At 43.3% G+C, this 21,327-nt stretch overlaps 3 protein-coding genes across 4 annotated transcripts in view; 1 reads left to right on the forward strand and 2 right to left on the reverse strand.

Annotated features, from left to right (window-relative positions):
• LOC139907913 (paxillin-like) overlaps window positions 1-9,443 on the reverse strand; it is a 30,167-nt gene extending 20,724 nt beyond the window's left edge. The window contains exon 1 of the mRNA XM_071894427.2: window positions 9,280-9,443. Coding sequence (XP_071750528.1) covers window positions 9,280-9,292 — 13 coding nt within the window. The 5' untranslated portion in view covers window positions 9,293-9,443. The remainder of the gene's footprint in view (window positions 1-9,279) is intronic.
• Window positions 9,444-9,472: 29 nt separating this feature from the next.
• On the forward strand, window positions 9,473-15,643 carry LOC139907907 (coiled-coil domain-containing protein 63-like). Of its 2 annotated transcripts, none has more exons than XM_078283490.1 (10): window positions 9,473-9,591; window positions 11,055-11,171; window positions 11,417-11,539; window positions 11,898-12,079; window positions 12,211-12,395; window positions 12,548-12,756; window positions 13,469-13,543; window positions 13,726-13,912; window positions 14,422-14,592; window positions 15,470-15,643. In XM_078283490.1, the coding sequence occupies exons 2-10, from the start codon at window positions 11,061-11,063 to the stop codon at window positions 15,610-15,612; spliced, it is 1,386 nt and encodes a 461-aa protein (XP_078139616.1). In that variant the 5' UTR covers window positions 9,473-9,591; window positions 11,055-11,060; the 3' UTR covers window positions 15,613-15,643. The 2 variants fall into 2 exon arrangements, with proteins under 2 accessions (XP_078139616.1, XP_078139617.1); XM_078283491.1 differs by lacking the exon at window positions 9,473-9,591 and adding an exon at window positions 10,270-10,344.
• A 1,066-nt stretch (window positions 15,644-16,709) lies between these two features.
• Window positions 16,710-20,260, reverse strand: myl2a (myosin, light chain 2a, regulatory, cardiac, slow). The gene is made up of 7 exons (XM_071894406.2): window positions 20,191-20,260; window positions 19,292-19,384; window positions 18,518-18,593; window positions 18,003-18,107; window positions 17,794-17,872; window positions 17,483-17,531; window positions 16,710-17,256 (listed from the first exon to the last, which is right to left on the reverse strand). Exons 1-7 carry the CDS (start codon window positions 20,191-20,193, stop codon window positions 17,152-17,154), a joined length of 510 nt encoding a protein of 169 aa, XP_071750507.1. The 5' UTR covers window positions 20,194-20,260; the 3' UTR covers window positions 16,710-17,151.
• Between the last annotated feature and the right edge of the window lie 1,067 nt (window positions 20,261-21,327).

The raw sequence follows: 21,327 nt of genomic DNA on the forward strand, positions 1-21,327 counted from the left end.
CACACACACACACACACACACACACACACACACACAGGTGCATCGACACTAGAACAACACACACTGCACACAGGTGCCTCTCAGCTAAAAGTAGGCTGCAGCATGGCAGAGACAGACTGAGGCATCTAGGCCCACTATTAATACCTTTCTGACCCTGACCTGTGGGAGCAGAGACATACAGTAGATGATGGATGGCCGTGCTGGTCAAAGTGACAGTAGGATATTACAGACCACCCACCCAGCCTATATTGTGTACTGCACTACATTTGCTATACCTACTCTTCTATCTTATATAAAAAAGCCCTGCTTAGAATTCCCTTTAGATCAATAAAGTGCTACTACTAATGCTATTAAATGGAAACTACAGCCAAGCTAAGCAACTGAGCTATTCAGAATGCTACAGCCTATACTGTGGCCTATACTCTACTCCAGTGTTAGTGGATTGCTGCACTATAGACACATCGGACCAAAAAGTCCAGCCAAGCTCAGACCCACATAGTCTGCTAATCAGGACAGAACAACTGCAGAATTACTGGACTATAGGGGATGAAAACTGGTTGAAAGACCTGCTAATTAGAGCAGGAGATTTCTGTTGAGAAACAATGCCTCTGGTATTGAGAATATGGTCATGTCAGTCAGTGTACGACTTCACATGATGCCTCAACATGACATTATGAAAATGATAGAAATGTATTGTAATAATGTACACTCCTGCATCTTAAACTGTCCATTTATTTATAGTGCAAGCCAATGCACATGTGCATGTAGAGTAAGCTGGACAAAGTAAAATGATCAAACTCATGACAGATGCAACTACACAAACTTCTTAAGGCTAGCTAGTCACAGCAAAACAACACCCATCCATGTCAAGTTTGACTGCATGAACCATAGATTTATTACAATGCTTTTTCAGAATAATCATTTACATAACAAACAACTGCATTTAACCCAAACTTTTAAAACCTTTAAAAATGAACAATTTAACAAGCTACTGATGTAGTACTTATTGTAGTTAAGCCTCCTAATACGGGAGTGGCCACAACACACAAGTGACTGTTGACTGCAGAAACAGTCTTGTGGTTGACACCTCATCTCTTTTTCAGTTCCACCAGACAGCAACACCATATCAGGCTCGAGTCGATGATTCTCCTTTCCCTGGAACAAATGCTTGACCTCACTAAAATGTGTATGGAAAAATTTTGTTGTCAAGTAACTGTCTACAGAATTTTTTTTTTAATTAGAACACAGACGAGTTGGTTCAGAGGCTCTGTTCCATCTGCACTAGTCAACCAATGGGTCATGAAATGCCTTTGCTCTGTGGCTGCGAGCCAATCAGGGAGAAAAGCTTGTCTCCTCTCAGAGTCACAGTTGCTCTTTCAACCAGTGGACCAGTCAGGGAAGCCCTAGCTTCTTATTGGGGCCACTCAATAACAGCCTCTTTAAAAGCCCATCCCTATGGCACAGTCCAGCTTCTCTCAGGACCAGCTGATCAAGTGTTTTGCTATGTGGCAAGGACCTTAAAACCATACTTGTCTGGTCTTGCAAACACTTCTTACTGTTTTCTAACCACACATGTGAGCCAATGGATGTTTGTGGACCCACAAACAAAGGATAAAGGCTGTCAGTCAACAGAGCTGGATCCAACACAGTCCAACCAATTGCGTCACAACGTTGAGCCAATGGAGGTGGTTCTGACAGAGGATGAGGTGCAGGACATGGAGGCTGAATATTATTAACCAATCAGCATTCATATCCTTCCCTGCAGATAACATGAAGAAATAGCCAAATGAAGTTGTTACGTCACTTCTTCATTTGTACTCTTATCTCTTTCCTTCTGCCCTCCCAGATTTACAGCGGTTACAGAGTAATAAAGAGATTCATAATGTTAGGCATAACTGGCAATATGCTAAATATAGCTTTTAAATTGTTAGGGCATACCCCTCAAGAAGAGAACAGAGTCGCTACAAATCATATCTATGGTCACTTTGAAGTACAGATCTTACTGGTTGGGTTGCTCTAGTCATACTATCATGTATGTATATGATCATGATCAGATGTATATAATCATTTCATTTAAAAAAATTGTACATGAATTAAATAATGGAATGGATTATTAAGCTTAACAATAGTGTAACAACCTCTATACAGGGCTCAAAGAATGAAAAAAACAGTAAAACAAGAATATTAGTAACTGAAAGGCACCAGTTGAATAAGATAAAACATAGACTCTCCTCCTGCTGTCGAACACCTCCATCCCTCCCCTCCCTTCTACCCCACATCTCTGCCTGTTGAAAGACTTACAGAGAAACACAGAGGTAGTTTGTGGGCCCAAGGGCCTTCCTGTGGTTTACATGGTGCTCATGTGGTTATTTTGGGCCTCTGTGCATGCAACAGTGTGAAAAGCACTTTTGAAATGTTTCAACAGCACCGAGTGCATGCCATTTGTTAAAGATAGGATAGGTGTGGCGAGAGGCTCATTTTGAGGGTTTTGTAGCATTTCACACCTTAACTTACAGCAGACAGACGATACCTTCTGTGGTCTATTGTATACTCTGTAGCCCGGGGGGGGGGGGGGGGGGGGAGCAAATCATTATTACATACAGAGTAATTCAATATGTAGAAATATTTATTTCCGAAAGTGATTAAAACTGGAGTTATTAGTGATCTGGTGAGTGTGGACCTGCGTCTCCACCCCTGAGCCATCGGTTCTGGCTGGTTCTGTCTCTCTCTGGGTCGGTGTGGGTCACAGGACCGGGGACAAGCTGCTCTTTGTCCCCCTCTGGCAGGACAACGAGGGAGGGAGGAGCGATAGAGGGAGGAGGAGGGAGGTTAGGAGGGTCTGGAACGCAGGCCAAATCATTCCACTGGAAAACAATCAGCACTGTTGCAGCGCCAGAAACACTGTATGCACATGTGTGTGTGTGTGTGTGTGTGATCTACACTACTCTTATAAACCTGTAGAGGGGTAATTCTGACCCGGCATCATTGATGCTGTCATTAAGCCAAGTGGGGTCTAGATTGGGCTTTCTGAATGATCCTCTTTAACAAGCCAGACACTGATTGTAAATCCAACTGAAGCACAAGCACTCTGTAATTTAGAAAAACACACACACACACACACACACTCATGCTCACTCTCTCTCACGTGCACGCTCACTCCTGTTCCCTCCCTCCTGCCTCATCAAAGGCCTTCATTGTGTTGGCCTCCCTGCTTTATATCCCAAATAGGCCAGTACCAGTACCAGCAGTCTGTTAGTGGCTATTTCAACCTATGCCAAGCCGCAGAAAACCTTTTCCGCACAATCCCACCTCCTAATGAAACAATGACGCATTATCTGAACCCACAGACAAATCAACCATCCAGCCCCTGTGAACAATGCCATTTAGGAAGAAGTGAAAGGATAGGCTAAAGGAATATGCAGGTACGTGTAAATGACCATCTGACATCGAAAGGGCTAAATTTCACATAAAAAAATATGCATTTATATCAATGTGAGCAAAAAAACACAATTTTTCATCTTCACTTTTAACAAAATAACATGGACGTGGATGATTCTTGCTCGGAACCACAATCAAACCTTGGAATCACTGTGGCATCTTTATCTACTGAGCAAAACTATTCTACCAGCTGCTTTCCTGTTAGAGCATGCGTCAGAAGATCAGCGGCATCGTATCAGCTGAGCTGTCAGTCACTGTCAAACTGACTGCAGGGAGGAGAATCTCTGCAGTCTGGTGAATTCAGCAGGGAACTCATCAGCACACAGCAGGATAGGGGAAGAAGACAGCTTTAGGCATATATATATTTATATATATGCACCCAAATATGCTGAGGGTGGATGAGGCATTGGATATGAAAACGCAACATTGCTGTACTTGTACAATGACAATAAAAGGACATCTTGAATGTTGAATCTTGATATGAATTGAAACAAGGTGTCTTATAACTACACCTCACTTTCTCCTAATTTCACTTCCTCTTCTCTTCATTAGACAACTCACTGCATCAGTTACCTGTACAATAACTGCTCTGGTTGCCTAGAAACAACAGACCAACTTTGACCCCAGTGGAAATCAGCTCAAACAACAGGAAGGAACTGCAGCATTCAATAACACAGCTGGGCAAACCAGTTACTTCTGCTCAGTCATGAAGCCAACATGAATAAGACACGATGAGGCATGTCCACCAGTCAGAATCTCATGACTCCCACAGCGACTGCGGCCTGCAAACTTCAGACTGCATGGGAGTCACTTGGTTTGCAACAGACAATCCTCCTGTCCGCCACTGGAATAAAGGTCAAGGAGAACATTTCCCGTCATGAAACTTGTCTCCAGCTGGTAGAGAAGCTTCCCAATAAAAAGGGCTCATTGAGCTCAGCTGAGGAACAGCAGGACAGAGGAACAACACTGGCACATACAGTAGCTCATGTGTTAGACCACAGCCAAATCTATTACACACCCTTACCATGGCCTGAGTCCTGACACTCCTCAGTATTACTGTTGGCTTGGGAGGATATTTGGTTGACTGGGAGCTGTTCTGTATAGACCCAGGTGCTACAAACCTAGCTGTTGGTATATCTACATTGTCATCCAGCCACAAAGGAAGCACAGAAAGGAAGAAAGCGGTTGTTTTACAGCAGGCTGTTGCTACGTGGTGTTGGACCCACAGAGAGATGACATGATGGTTGGCTGAGTGTAGAGCCGCCGCTGCTTAGTCAGCTTCCCCTTCAGAGCTAACTGTCCACACCAGCAGTCTGCTAGCTGGAGCGTGTATGTGTGTTTGTGTGTGTGTTTGTGTGTGTGTGTGTGTTTGTGTGTGTGTGTACACCATATGTTTCAAAGCCTAGCAGCATTCTCATTTTAAATTTAGACAGATGGACAAACCCTGGAGGAGATAAAAGGGATTCTCTCCAGCTCTGAGACTCTAATTCAATGTGCGATTTATGCGCATGTGTTCCACACGTGAAATTAATTACGTATTGTCGGCACACCTCTTGTTTCATTAAGCTGCAGACATTAAGCTGACACTGCCACTCTAGTTTCTCTGGTGACAGACAAAGCATTGCCAAGTCGCTGTGTCCACTTGAAGAGGAAGTTGAGTGAATGATCTGCCGGGGGTTTTTGATAACAGGAACTTCAAATGTCGACTAACTTTGCACTCAAAGTCTGTCAACTGCGGATGAGAAGAAAAATAACAATTTAGCTTCATCAAGAAGATTTTCTCCTATTTTCATCTCAAACTAACAAAAGTCAGATAAGCAATTCTGCGTGGTTCTGATCTAGCCTACAATGCATATTTGTGAATTCTGATAATGGGTTATGCATTTTGCTAAATTCAATTGCTATTACGAGCCAGAATCCATCGGAGTTTAATTCAAATATTTAACATCACTAATTATTGCCCTATAACCGCTTTAGAGTTATTGATTCATCGCTGCATCATAATTCAGCAGGAGTTAGGAGTCATATTGCTGAAAATAAGAGCGACTGGCAAGTTGTCCTGCCAGTAGGGAGAGAGAAAATAACTCTTCTTTCTCCAGGTTATTATGCTATCAAATTATCATCTCCATAACATTCTGTCCCTAATAAAGAGTGGCGAACTACCACTCAGACATAAAGATGATGTTCCTGTCACAGTCTCTAACAGAGCATGCAGAAGAACTGACAAAAGTCCATGTGTGATGCAGTTAAATGAAACAGCTGTCTGTTGTCTTTCTTTCGGTGTATAAACAATCAGCTAAACACAATTTACACCCAGCTGAGTGTCTGGGAGTTAGCGAAGGAGCACTTCGCCCACTCCCACTCCCTGAGTGACACTTCAAACGCTGCGGCTTTAGCTGCCGTGCTGACAAGGCTCTGGGGAATCACTTCACTTCAGATGATGCCACTAAATTGACAATGAAACACTTCAGTGAGAGAGAGAGAAAAACAGACTGGCAATACACAGACAGAAAAGAAAACTGAGCAGTACTGTGGATCAAAGTGAGTGAAAGAAAGATAACTTGGGAGGCTATTTGACATTCATGTCTTGTTGGTGCAGGCCCAGAGCAGTGAGGCAGCGAGCGATGCTTGGCAGCGCTGATAGCTGAGAAGGGGGGTCAATGCAAGTTTACCTCAGAACACGCCACAGCGGCTAAACCGGGAAGCTTGCGCAAATAGAAGGAGATGCAACTGACATAAACCCGTGTCTAGCATGAGGAGAGCGAGGCTTTCGGATCTAAATTCCAGTCAGTATTTCTGATACTGACTCCATGGAGTGAAACTTTCACAATAGCCAGCGATCAAGCATTACAATGTGCCTGGTATCCAAATCTTCCTAAGGGTAATCTGCTCTTCCGCTCACTCAGCCAGCTTTCAACTGTCAATAGATCGCAGCCTGCAGCTTCCCATGTGGTTCACCACAGGAATGATGGGGAGTGGGGAGAGAGAGAGAGAGAGAGAGAGAGAGAGGGCGGGGCAGTGCAGTGGGTAAGGAGGATACATTTTGGCTGAGGCCCAATCCCTGCATGTGGGCCCGAGCCATCCCCTCTGCTCCCACACTGCGCTGCTGCTGGAGGAAGCATGAGCATCCAGCCTACCAACATGTGTGTCAAAGCGTGTGCATCTACACATGTGTGCGTGTTCCAGTCCCTTCAACTTAGGAGAAAGGTAATCCTGCCGCTTTGCTTCAGATTCACTCATTCCAATTCAGGGGTGTCAGGGCAACAAGGGGGCGAGTGAGGAGGACTAGCAAAGACTGTTAGAGATAAATGAGAGAGTGAGAGAGAGAGAGAGAGAGAGACAGAGAGAGAGAGAGAGAGAGAGAGAGAGAGAGAGAGAGAGAGAGAGAGAGAGAGAGAGAGAGAGAGAGAGAGAGAGAGAGAGAGAGAGATGGGTGTGGGTTGGTGGGAGGTTCCTAGGTGCTGCTGGCTCAGCACTTGAGAAGAAGGACTGTCCTCCGCTAAAAATATATGCGGGCTACATTCTCCTCTGGGCCTGAGGTGGATGGATCCTACCTCACTTCAACTCTCCTGCTGGCGGTTCCTTCCCCCCCAAATCCTCAGCTGCATTTAAATCATCTTAAAAATGTAACTCTCCTTGCACTGACAGCGTCCATAACCAGGTCAAGGAAAAATACTAAGGACAATGCACATGGAACTTCGCTGTTGTCCCTGTGAAACCTTATATGCTCTGATACTGATCACACCATCCATGAGGATGCAGCATAAAACATTGGACTGGAGAGTGTCAATATTTCTCTAACTTTGGGAGTGTGTGTGCCACACCCTTACAGGTCTATTCTGAAAATCAGGAGAGAATTTACAACCCTGTGGCATGGTAATTACACTGGGTTGTGTAACTCTCTTTTTTAAGCAGCCTCTTTAAGGGAAGCCCTTCGCCTGTGTAAGCCGAGAAGGTGTCCATAAATATTGACTGGATATAGAATGACAAATATTCTTGGCACGGCCTCTTAGCAATCCAGCCACCACAGTTTTAACCAGGAAACTTCATTTTGGCTCCATTTGTACCAAATTGGATAAAAGGTATTCTGCTGTGGAGTGAGCAGGATGGTGAAGACTAGGAAAATACTGTTTGTTGTGTTCAAACTGCTTGTGATGGACTATTGTGCCCTTTAATATAATTTCCTTTATGCCAAACATTCTGTAGTAAATAGCCTTTCCCTGCCTAACAAACAGCTTGAACAGGTATTGCATAAGATAACAGACGATCTGTACTGGGAATGGCAATGAAATGTGAACGTAGAATAGTTGTAGCTTATTTCTGATAGTAAGTGCACCTGCAGTCCGCAGGATGGTAATACCTTTTGGCTGACTTCAGCAGGACATTTATCATCTTTGACTTTACGAATGCATTCTGGTGTTTTTTTTTAGCATCCAATGAACATGACTCCCTCGATGTGTTTCACGGATGTCCTACTAAACTTAACCTTACAGTTGCCAGGGTAAAGCTTAAAGACTTTTAAACATTAAGAATAAAAAAAAATCCCTGGTGCTGACAGCATTGTGCAAGCTGCATTACCTCTGAGATTTCCCCTCTGCTTTTATCACAGAGCATACTGTTTTACATCACTGAGGGGGACTTCACAGCTGCTTGTTTAAGTTATTCTAGGCTACTGAAATAAATTAATGAGAGATCCTACAAGGTGTGGAACAATCCCAACAGCCAAAACATGAAAGCTGTATATTTAACCTGGCTCTCTACTATTTGGCGAATTTTAAGTAACTAAACAGCAAAAGAGCAGCCTTAAGAGGGAATCTGGAGAACCAGGGAATCTTGTACATCAAGAACAGTGCTGAGCTCCAGACATTTTCCCTGTCACAACCTAGCCCGAGGCAATACATTTTCTGCTGTCACCAAGTGTGATAAGCCAGCGTGTTAGTCTTATCCTTACAGGCAGCAGCAAACACAGAAAGCGCAGCACAATTCTGCTGGATCCGTCTGCTATATTTGAGCAAATATAGCACCAGTATGTGGATCTGTGTGGAATCAAGACTATACACTGGAGCTCAGTGGTTTCCTGTGGACCTCCAGGGGGCCTTGAAAGGATCCCAGGGGGTCCCCAGCTAAATGAGCAACAGTTTAAGTTCACCAACAAAAGACTACACGCTCTAGAAGTTTGCTCAATGAGCGAAGGTGTAAGGGAGACTGTTTTCATCACAGGTTTCACTGCACCCAGTTAGCTTCCCACCTGCACCATAGACTGTTATGTAAACCATAAAGTCATATACAACAAATCCTCTCAGATGGGGCTCCTCAGGTCAGTGTCTCATCAAATGAGGGTCCTTAGTGTAAGGCATATCTATCTGTGAGTCCCGTGCAGTAAAAAGTTTGTGAAGCCCTGCTGCAGCCCATCATCCCTGGCTGTCTGCATGGTGTGGGGGAATTGTGAAAGAATAACTTCACCCAAAAGAACACACCAAGCTCCAGCCAGCGCGTTGTAGGAACCGCTGGCTGACGTTCACCCAACTACGCGTGTTATAAATATGTAGACAAATCTGCTAATCAACACATCAAGCTAATTATCGAAATTAGCCTGCTGCCCGATGCTTCCTGAAAACATTTCAGCACGCGGGGCCTGTCTGAGCATAACCCCGCGCGGTGAGCAGCTTAACCTGGATACCTGGGTACATTTCCACCGCTGAGCCAAACAAACAGCTGCCGACCCTCTGAAAACCTCAGCTGGTTTGATACGGATCTAGCGCAAGCATGTGGACGTTTGGTCACATGAATAACAATGCACAGGCTAATTTAATGTTATGATGCCAAGGCGAGCGAACTTACCTAAATCATCCATGGTGCCGGAAATCGCTTCTGCGCTGCGAACCGAGCCGGTCCTCTTCTGTCGATCACAGCTGGACGACTACCGTCGATTCGGCTGTAATACGCCAACCTCAGATCACAGATCTGCCCGCTGAATGCAGTGAAGTTTTCAAGTTCCCTGCTGCTCGACGAGCCTCAAACAGAGCGGTCACACACAGCTCGCCCCCCTCTGGAGCCTCCAACAGCTCCACATCCAGAGCGGAGCGGAGCAGAGCCGGGCCAGCTGCCTGACGGCGAGCCGCGAGGGACATCTAGCGGTGCAGCTGCAGCACGGTACAACCTAGAATAGAATAGTGTAGAGTAGTGTAGAATACAATAGAACAGGTAAACTCAGCACTGTCTAAACAGACTTCCTCCACTAACTAAACTCTCAGCGATGTAAACTGCTTCCCCCAACGAATAATACTTATGATATTGCTGTAAAATCCCTATAGGGATTTGCAGCGAGTCTGTGGTACAACGACATTATAGTGACCTTATCGTCATTGATGGTATTTTTCTTTAGCTCCTATGCGATTGCCATTAGGATTTCAGTGGTATAATGTTTGGCCTATAGAAGCTGCATGATATTTTATATTTGTGGCGACATGTATAGACTACCTTTCCTAGAATGTATTGTTGGATTAATATAGTTATTTTTCGTATAGGCCGTATTATGCATATTGTGGCCATATATACACCAGCAGCCCTTCAGTCCCCATTCTGTTTATTTGATTCACTTGAACGGCCGCTAGAGGATAATCATGTGCTATAGACGTCCAAAGCCAGGGGCTGCAGTCACTGAGGTTATTATTCGGTGGGTGCAGATAACACGGTTATGATTGATTTGCAAATTGGATTCGTTTTTATTTTGATTCTATGTCAAATGAGAAGTGTCTTGAGAAGTGTCTTGTTTTTTTTTCTCATAAATGTTTGGTTTTAGTTATTTTGACTGTAATGGAGAAGAGGAATGCGTCTTGTGTCCAGTGTTTAAAAAAAGGCCTTGTACAAGTAGGCTACACAGACAGAGAATTGCCTTAGAGCGGGGTAAGTTGTCACGTGGGTAAGTTGTCTCAGTGGCTTTATTTCTGAAAACTAAATATTTTGGAGCCAAAAGTCCAATTACAAAAATGTTCACTTTCTTAAGAGGTTACCTATGTTGAATATAACAGTCTAAGGCAAAACACTCTAACATAAAAGCAACTTGTATACCTGAAAGTAAATAATGAAAATCTAATTTTTTTCTTATAAAGGAATCAAAATAATTACACATTGTGACACATAAAAGCAAGTATCAGCTATAACCTGATAATACATTTGAATGGTTTAATGAAGCTGTGTGCTCAGAGAAGGGACCTTAGTCAGGAAAGCCTGGGTGGGGCATGTTGTCATAACTATCAAAATCCTTTTTTGAAATAGCTTTACAATCATTCTTTTCTGAATAGATATGATTTTGGTACTTGCATCCACAAACCTTTGGCTTGTGTAGTAAGTGGCCTCTCTGCTGGACCAGACTCACATACACTGACAGGTTACTCAGCTGGAACTTTAGGCATGTTTACAAATTTACAAATTTACAAATGCTTTGACAACACATATTTGTTTGGATTTGAATTTGAAATTTGATATCTAACAAACATACAGGATTCCTTCATACTGTAGATTATCTGATGTAAGATATCTACGGAGCAAAGCAAAAAACAAAGATACATCTGCAAAAATAATAGTTTGAATGTTGAATGTTGTCACACCCTTAGACTAAAATGGGAACAGAAATCCTTGAGGAGGAATACAAAGACGTCTTGGCAAAAAATGACCATTACAAGCAGCTCATCAGACAGCAGAAGGAACATTTGGCCTCTCTGGATTGCAAGGTAAAATACACAGAAATATGTTACATATAAGCTATTTTTATGGCTTACACAGAAATATACTGTACTGTAAATGTCTACGCCATCTCAAGGTTTTGAGATGGCGTAATAATATACCATATTATTCTCTGTCACTATGAGGACAGTCAATAAGGTCAAATTACAGACTGCCCCCCCCTGGTGACAGAGACATAACAGTGTAGTCCATTAAGTTTTGTGGCCTGAGCTGTTTTCCTGTGTGGCTCCAGATCAACGAGGTACAGAGCAGGATTCAGGAGAGGCAGGCAGCTTCAGGTGGCAGGCTCAAACAACAGGAGAAACACCGCCATGAGAGGAAACATGTCCTCATCCTAGAAAACAAACTTGACCAGGTACTAATGCTAATGTAACCACAACAAAAAGACCCTAACTCTAAAACCACAGGTTTATTCATGACACCCACGCTACTATATCAACTTAATTTCCATCCCATACTGTTCAATCCTTACCTTAATGCTAACTCTAATTTTAAACTGAAACCCCCATGGCCACCAACTAACCTCCCAAACAAGAACCTTATTTCATAAAATGCTCCCCCCTCCATGCTAACCCAAACTTTAACACTCAAACCTCATCTTCATCCATCAGTCTTCTAAGTCGGTGTTATCCACAATCCTATGCTTATTCCTAACTAATGAACCCTACTAATTGTCCCTAATTTGAACCTCAGCCCTAATTTTTGTCTTTTAGGAAACCAAAAAGTTTGATAAGTTGCTATCCAAGAACAAGGCTCTCCGTGAAGACATTGACCACCTGCTGAAGCAGAGGGGCACACTGTGCAAGATTCATAAGAAACTTAACCAACAGCTGGCAACACAGCACAATATCATGGAGGAACTGGCAGAGAAGTCAGTCAATGCCTACAACCAGAGGTATGTTTGTGTGTGTGTGTGTGTGTGTGTGTGTGTGTGTGTGTGTACAGTAGCACTGGCTTGGTATATTGGTCTTTGTAACCCATGAAGTTCTATGTGTATATCTCTGACTTAGTGTGTGTGTGCTGTAGGTCAGAGGCCCTGACCCGTATGCTAGAGGTGAGGGAGCGCAGCAAGACAGAGACAGCCCAGTTCCACATGAGGATGATGAAACTGAAGGTTGGCATCGACCATCAGATCAAACTGCACAACTTCATGGAGAAGAAGTTGCAGGACATTGTTCCTAGTGGAGAAATTGAGGAGTCCAAGAAGAGAAGTATGATTTTCCATGAAGAATCCCATCTACCCACCCACATCACTGAATGTCATCGTAATCCGAGTTTAGACTAAGCAGGCATCATTTCCAGTATAATTCCACATGTGCTGACTGGTTAATAGTCCTAAAGTGTTATCATTTCATTGGTGCAGAGGCTAAGATAGCCCAGCAAGATCAGATGGAAGCTGAGAAGCTGGAAACGGTTCACCGTACGCTCCTGGAGGTGACTGGAGAACGTGACCTGCGCCAGATAGCCGAGAAGTTCATTGACAATGAAGAGAAGAATTTTGCTCTCTTCAATTACATCAACGAGCTGCACAACAAGAGCAACATGCTGAACAACTGCATTGACAAGCTGAAGGCATGTACATGCTCACACACACATGCACACACAAGTAATAGTATAGTATAGTATAGTATAGTATAGTATAGTACAGTACAGTACAGTACAGTATAGTATAGGCCTAATAATAATAATAATAATAATAATAATAACTTTATTTATATAGCACCTTTAAAAACAGAGTTTACAAAGTGCTTTGACAGTCAAAATAAAAGCAGAATTCTCAAAATGTGAATTTAAAAAGCAGTGAAACAATAATAAACAGGGATTAAATTCAGATAGGAGGACAGAGGTGGAAAAGAGCAACATTTAAGTAAATAGTAGGATACCCTACTAATAATGGTATAGTATAGTACAGTACAGTACAGTATAGTATAGGCCTAATAATAGTATAGTATAGTATAGGCCTAATAATGGTATAGTATAGTATAGTACAGTACAGTACAGTACAGTATAGGCCTAATAATAGTATAGTAGTACAGTACAGTACAGTACAGTACAGTACAGTGTAGGATAGTACAGTACAGTACAGTATAGTATAGTATTGTATAGTATAGTATAGTACAGTACAGTACAATACAGTGTAGGGTAGTACAGTACAGTACAGTATAGTATAGTTTAGTATAGTATAGTTATAGTAATACTATAGTAATAGTATAATATACTGTAGGTGTTATTGATGTGTGTGTGTGTGTGTGTGTGTGTGTGTGTGTGTATGTTCCTCTCCCAGAGTGACATTCAGCTCCTTGAGCTGGAGAATGAAGGACATGACGATCAGTGTAAGAGCCAGCTGAAGGATCTGGAGGTGAGTCTTTATAAACTTCTGCTTTGGAACTGTAACATCTAAATGTCCTGATCCAGGTGGAATCGTCTCTTTATTGATTGTACCTAGGTTAGGGATAGTTTCTAACCAAATCAAACTGTGTGTTTTGAAAGAGTTGAAGAGGCTGTGTTGTCTTTCTGTTCCCGTCTCTTACTGTACTGCAGGTCCAGCTGGAGAAGCAGCGCAGCCTGGGCAACTCCATGGAAAACCAGTGCACCCTGGTTCTGAAGCGCGTGGACCAGCTGATGACTGGCATCGCTGACCTCTTTGCCAAGATAAACCCAGCACCCGTCACTGAGAAACCGGGCTGCAGCACCCATGTCACTCGCGACAACGTCACACAGATCATCGGTAGGTGGAATGGACAAATCTTAACCTCCTAAACATGGCCATGAATACGTATCTCTCACCAATGATAAATACGGGCAAGCTCTAATCCTTGCTAAACAATAATATTACTGAATTCTATTTGGTCTCAATGTGAGTCAGCTGTTATAAAATATTTTCTCAAGACAGACTGTGAGAGCTACATAATGAACCATTTTTGTGAAGAAAGACAGAGGAAAAAGATCTACGTGCCATTTCCTTGTGCTGTTTCTGATTTCATTGACACTGCTGGCTGAAGATATAGCCTACATCATATCAGATCTACATTTTTGTATGCCTTTATGAGGCACATCTGGATTTTTTTAATTACAGAAAAAATACATGCAATCTGATCTTTCACTGTTTTCCCCTAAGCAAAACAAATGGACCCGTTTTATATAGGTGAAAGTGGTTGATTTGGGCTGTCAGCATATTACAAACCCCCTGGGTTTATCAAACTGTTCATCCCTGTTGTGATTGTCTGTGTGCTTCAGGCATCCTCGAGGAGAGTTTCAATGAGCTGCTGATGCTGCTGACCCTGGCCAACATTGAGGAGGCCGAACAGATGGTGTTGCCCCCTCAGAATCCACTGCTGGCCCGCCATGACCTGCTGCCTGTTGTAACCCCGTCCAACGTAGAGGCTCCCTCTGTCGCAGACCAGCCGGGTATGAAGTCATACTACCTAACCATTAACCCCCTGACCTTTCAAGGGAAAGTCTGGGATATGATATTGGGCCAAAAATGAATAGTGTGATGCTCTCGGAGACCAAAAATGCCTTTTGCAAAACCCATGTCCTCATGGTCTTTGTGTGATATCACACCCCTATGCATACCTTTACTCTTAAAATACATTTAAACCTGCAATAAGCAATATTAGACCTTATAACCAATCCTGAAACTAACGTGTGTTATTTGGAGATTTCATTGAGACATAATGATATAAACCAATATCCACACAGCAGCCAGCTGTTGTTGTTGTTTTCACCTCTTTTCTAAAGCTTGTTGTCAAATTCTGCTGCGGAACGAAGCTCCTTCCGGTCCGTTCAGTAGCTTTTCATTTTTTTAAAACTAGCTTGTCTCCTCCCTCGCTGTTTGAAAGCGACGCTCTCCCCCTCTCAATCCTGAAAAAATTCTCGTAATGGCGGAATAGCGAGGTAGGAAACCTGTTAAACTAGTAAACTTGCTACCTACCTCTTCGCTTGTCATTGTGGGACGTGTAACCTTCAGCGGGAGAAAGATCTGTGAGACTGGTAACCGGTGACACTTCTCCACAGGTACGGTTAGCTTAGCTATTAGCCGTTATGCACCGTGCTTTGCTCCATAGTGCAGTGGCTTTGCTGTGCTTTATTTACAAATGCGTTGCGGTTTCTGTCACCCTCTAGCGGTTAGAAAATTTTGCTTATTGCAGCTTCAAGTAAACCTTTAACTCTGTTCTGCATCTAGCTCATTAAACCATAAACTTATTTTCAAAGTGTGTTAGAAAATAGCAGTCATGATATGTGCATCCTCTTTAAACCATATGTGTGTGTGTGCGTGTTACAGCAAGTGAGCAGCCCCTGGACTTCCTGAGCCTGCGTGCGTGCGTACTGCCCTCTGTGGTGCGGTCGGAGCAAGGCGAGTCCTCACGCAACCCCCCTGCTAACCAGAGAGGCAAGAAGGCGGGCTTGACCTTCAAGTCTGCCTGATCAGTCACACCCCTATTGGCAATAAACAAAATATTTCAGCATTATTGCCTGGTATTTTTCTGTTGATACTCAGACGTGTGTAGAGTATTAATGGTTGTATGTGCATAGTTTGACACAGTATTTGTATATTCATAACAATTTGTAGGGGTTTACTACACTTAGATCTTTGCAGAATGCAACTATCCTGAAAAATGTAAATCAAGTAAAAGGTAAAAACATTAACTTTAACTGGATAAATCATACTGAGCCAATCTGTACAGCATCTCCCTTAACCCCTGAACCCAAGAGAACATCAATGAATATTAAAAGAATGGCCATTGATCTGTGCCAGCAGGTACAGCTGAGGTCAGAGGGATAATGTGCTATTTCTCCCCAGTGTGCATGTTCCACTCCCTCAATGGCCACAACCTATTCCCAAGGACTGTTAAAACAGGCCGCATGATGTGAGCTCAAATGTCTGAGTTGATCCCGGCACTTATCTCTCGCCCCTCTTCTCCCCTCCAGAAGACAATACTTTAGTCTGGGGCTGACGTGTCCGACCCCCCCCCCCCCCTCCCCACTGGAACCTCCAGCTGGAACAACCGGGGATTTGCACCCCTGCTGCCAAGGTCTCAGAGTGGGGTTGGTTAGGGTGGTGAGGATCACTGGGTGGCATCCTATTGTATATCTGGAGCCCTACCCTGTGGTATAACATTACCCCCCTCACATCATCACAGCACTAAAATAACAACAGGGCTTTGTCTCACTAAACCCCTCTCTTTAGGGTAGCCAAACATTTTTCATGCGTGCACGCGCAACACACATCTGCTAGAAATACACACACAAACAAAGACACCAACCCTACATCCTGTATTCCCTTAAGTACACACATTCACTACCTTACATGGCATTAAAAGAATAGCGCTGGTATAACCATGTGCGCAAGCAGCAATCCCATGATCCTATAAACCTGTAGAGGAGAGCAGCAGTCACAGGAACCAGCTCTTTTGTATACTCACTACACTGTGCCTTGTTTGTTTGCCTCCTTGTTTCACTGGGGCCCACATCTGACCAAATGTTCCAATCATCAGAACGAGAAAGGAGGGTAGGCTGTCTACTATCTTTGAAAACCTTTATTTGGGGAACATGTAGAGACGTAACAAATGGATATCTTCTATGACAAAAATCAGCAAGTGGTTCTGATTTATTGTACAAAACACTGGGTAACATAAGGAAGAGGAATCCAATTAGTCTCAGGTGAACGTGGAAACGAACTGGGGACGAGACAAAAGGGGAGCAAGACATCTCACTGTGGTGATGCTGTCAACTGTCCATTTTTTGGGGCCAGGGAGAGTCTTGATCCTCTTGCGGCATGGCTGATGGAGCACTGGCATATATCTTGAGTGAATACTGTATAGAAACAATGCAACCAACGTAAAAGGTGAGTAAATAAATCATAGTCCGTATCTCCTTCAAGGACAAGGGGCAGGTGTCAGCGCCACCAATGGTCTAGAGATGAGATCGGTCTTCCTATTTGACAGACGCGTTGAGAAAGAGGAGTTACTCCTGGTCCTTTTCCTCTCCGTGGGTAATGATGTGAACCAGGTTCTTGTAGTCCAGGTTCCCGGCCACATCTGGGGGGAAGGCAGCGAACATCTGCTCCATCTAACAAACAACAGGCAGCTTTTACTCTCACATTGATCAGATCTTGAATCCCTCACAAAAAAATTCAGACAGCGTGAAATCCGGTCAGTGTGCGTGCTAAGGTGTGAATGTGTCTCATGTGGATGTAGCTGATCATCATGATGATGCTCGTCCTTATTGCACTGTTTGGATCAGCCCACACATGCAAGCTGGTGTAACAAAGTAGTGTAAAAAGATGATCATTTACCTCTTCAGGGGAGAATCGGTCTGCTTGCGTTGTCAGCATCTGTGTTACACTGGACAGGAAGGAGAAAAGATCACATCAGCTGACACGTGAAAATGCAAATGTAATGGCTCCAGTCTGTTTCTAGCAGGTGGAGCTGTTAGTGGCCTGTAGTCATTTTCAAAGTCGCAGATGATGGATGTTTACTGGGATGAATGATTGCGGACTTGGACGCAGTCGTGAATTGTGATTGATAGACTATGCATTATACATTGGACTGCTGTTTACACAACACTCCTCCCAGTGAAGGTTGCATAAAGTGTTAGGCCACTTACTAGTCCTTCCTCAGCACACCTTTTCCCTCAGGGTCAAAGACTTTAAACGCATTGAGGATGGTCTCCTCTGGATCAGCACCTAGATACATTCAAAGTAATTACAGCTCTGGCAATATAGTAGAAATGTATGTGCAGCTTGCCTGACTTAAGTTTTCTCTTTATGATGGAGAATTCCTCTTTAGTGCCATCCATTTTCACCTGCGCCTTACCTTTCAGCTTCTCCCCAAACATGGTGAGGAAGACGGTGAAGTTGATTGGGCCAGGAGCCTCTTTCAGCATCTCATCAATCTCTTCCTGCTTCACATTCAGGCGCCCTGTGGCACGAAACACTCAGTAAGATTCAGTAGCCGCACTTCAAGAAAGATACGGATCCACAATCACACTAATCCTGTCTCATCTGAATATATCTGAGCCTAGATACACACAGCTTCCCAGAGTAAGGCTGCTGACCGGTGCTGAACTAGGATCTATTTTGCATTTGGGCTCATGATTACTGGTCAAATAGCCAGTGATCCTATATCAGCAGTCATACTTGAAGGCCAAATAACAGTAAGTAAGTAAGTAAGTAACATGGGTACAAGAAGTTCTATATTTGAGACTCTCAACTCAGTGAGGCTTACTTCTTAAAACAATTAGAGGTGGACCTTCGAAGGCTCGGCAATTAAACAATCAATTCACATCATTTGTCTGAATAAAGGTGATATGTGACATGATGATAACCCACCCAGAGCAGCGAAGGTATCCCTCAGGTCGTTCTTGTCAATGAACCCGTCTCTGTTCTGGTCCATGATAGTGAAGGCCTGGGGTCAACGCACAGTAAAAGGTACATCTGTCTCTTTCTCTGAGCAGGGAGACTTCTGAACAGAATGCAACCACATTTCTTCCACATGCCTTCAATCCATTTGTCAGAAAGAAAATACCCGATCGCTGTCGCACATGGTTTTAGATTCCCTTCCTCCAATATTTTTGTGTGCCATCCTTATAGATGAGTACTGTTAAGTATTTATAACCTGCGAGCCCCCAGGGTTTAGGCTGGCATTCAGGGCGCGCCCAGCAGTTTATCTGCAGCCTAATCACTGATGACAAAGCCTGGATGTCTAGGCACCAGTGACCCTCATACCAACATACCACAAGCCTCGCTGCATTCATGCCAGGGACACACAGTAGACAGGTGGGCATACTCGGACGATGAACAATGGAGATGGAAAGACAGAAGAGGACTTAGAGAGGGGAAGAGAGAGAGGACGGAGAGTGTGTGTCTCTGTATGTGTAAGACAGAAACATACAGTATATTTTATTCTAAATAACACTGGCTTCATAACCCATACGGTGAGTTAACAGTGGTGTTAAGACAACATTCATACTCCATTTCCACAAATCTCCTGTCAACCTCAGCCAAATGTAAGTCAGTACAACAAAGATGTTCTTAGTGGTTTAGCAACATGCTTATTAAGGGCATCCAGCCACGGGTTGCAGGGTGACTCTCTCACTCTCTCACCTCCTTGAATTCCTGGATCTGTGCCTGCTCAAACATGGAGAACACGTTGGAGTTGGCTCCCTCTGCTGTCCTCTTCTTGGCTTTCTTGGGGGCCTTTTGGCAAAAAGAAAGGAGAGGAGATGAGGCAGAGAAGAGGTACAGAGCAGAGGACGAGACATGGAGAGTAACTGGATTGTAAAGACACAAGCCTGACATGTTTTAGAATAAACCTACATGTGGTCATTGTGTTCTCTATCTGTCACGCTGCATGTCAGATAATAGCATTGAAAAGGAATCATGTGGCCTTGTGGGCTTCACCCAGGCCATAAAACAAGCATCAGTGCACAACATAACTACACATCGAAATATAATATGTTAAGAGCATCAAAACCACCACAGATGAGTTGATCATCTTAGCCCACTGAAGGCAATACAAATGTAGATCTAATTTCATCTGGACTTAGAAAATAGATGAACAAACAATGACCAATGCTCATTCTAATTTGCGGCTATCATTCCTGGAACAACCCATGAAAAGACATGGTCTGTAATTTAGGATGCGCTGAAGATAAGTCTGTACACAACTTAGTATGCATTCAAGATCAGCTAAGAAGTCGGTAAAGCACGAAACCTTCGGATAGAAAATAGTTTACAATTGCATTTATTTTTGCTTGGTATTGACCTTATGATGCTGGCAAGTTTGTCTTAAATTATGACCACAGAGCCATCTCAGAACATTTAAAATCTCCTACTTTATGTATTAGCTACCTTAAGATCTAGATCTAGATTTAAATGATGTACAGATAACTATGAGAGTCCATAATCATTTTATCCATCTGTCAGAATGAAGGCAGCATCCTCTAGTCTCCAAGTGTCGGCCCTTACTACCTTGAACAACACTGACACATCAAGTGACTTACCATGGCTGAGACAGGTGGGAGGTCAGGCGAACAATGATGCCAGTGAACAATGGGGAGTTTCTGGGTGGCCTTTTGTAGCCCCCAACCCTCCGCTCTACTGGACGATATTTATAAACCATGCCCTCTTTAGGAAATGACAGGTAAATGATGCTTAGACACACACTTCATACAGCCCATACAGTATAGCATGTTCACAAAAACCACAGGCAGACACACACACACACACACACACACACACACACACCCCTCTCTAGTGGCCGCTGCCCCCAGGTTGACATTGGGCTAAGAGAGTGGAATAACAGTGGTTTAGAATATCAGGAGCAGGCATGCTAAAGGTTGAAGCACTTCATTGCTCTAAACACAATACACCAATGCCTTGACTGTCCCAGAGTGATTCTGTAAATACAAATAGCAAAGGCATGAAATCCGCAGGACTGGCAACCCATTCTCCAGTCTCATTTTTCTCCTACTGTAAATGACAAGAGAAATGGTGCAGCGCAACTCAGGATGAAGCAGACTTGGGCTCACTATGGCAGAAGTCAGACATTTTTTTTTCTTTCCAGCTGACCAATGATGATTCCTTGATTTGACTTTGGAACTAATCCCCAGCGTCCAGTTTTAAACAGTTTTCTGATAGAATTTCAGAAATCAGACTGGATTAAATCAGAAAACTGAATGAGATCTGAAGTGGCCGTAATGCACCTATAACGCTGGTTGCCAACCGCCGTTAAAAGACAAGAAGAAGAAGAAGAATGAGATCTGATCGTTGCAGAACTGACCATTCAGATTGGGATTTGCTTAAAATTTGTTTCTGTGGATTCAGGGTGGATTTAGAGACATAACGTGCATTATATATAACCAAGGAATTGTGATGTAACTGGTGAATATGTAGGGAAAATAAAGTCTATACATCTTTGATATAGGTTAAAAAATTTTATATAATGTTTACATTTTATTCAATGAACAAAACCTCGTACAAAGTCTCATACCAAATGCTACCATTGCAGCAGGATGGTCCAGCTGGGCAGTCAGTGAGACACGCACTTGTGAACTTATATTTTTAAAAGGGTCCTTAATTAATGAATGAATGAAATGGGAGGCTTTGTTTTGAATTATTTTTGCCACACAATGAGACTA

The sequence above is a fragment of the Centroberyx gerrardi genome, chromosome 5, assembly GCF_048128805.1.
Source record: "Centroberyx gerrardi isolate f3 chromosome 5, fCenGer3.hap1.cur.20231027, whole genome shotgun sequence".
Taxonomy (NCBI): Eukaryota; Metazoa; Chordata; class Actinopteri; order Beryciformes; family Berycidae; genus Centroberyx; species Centroberyx gerrardi.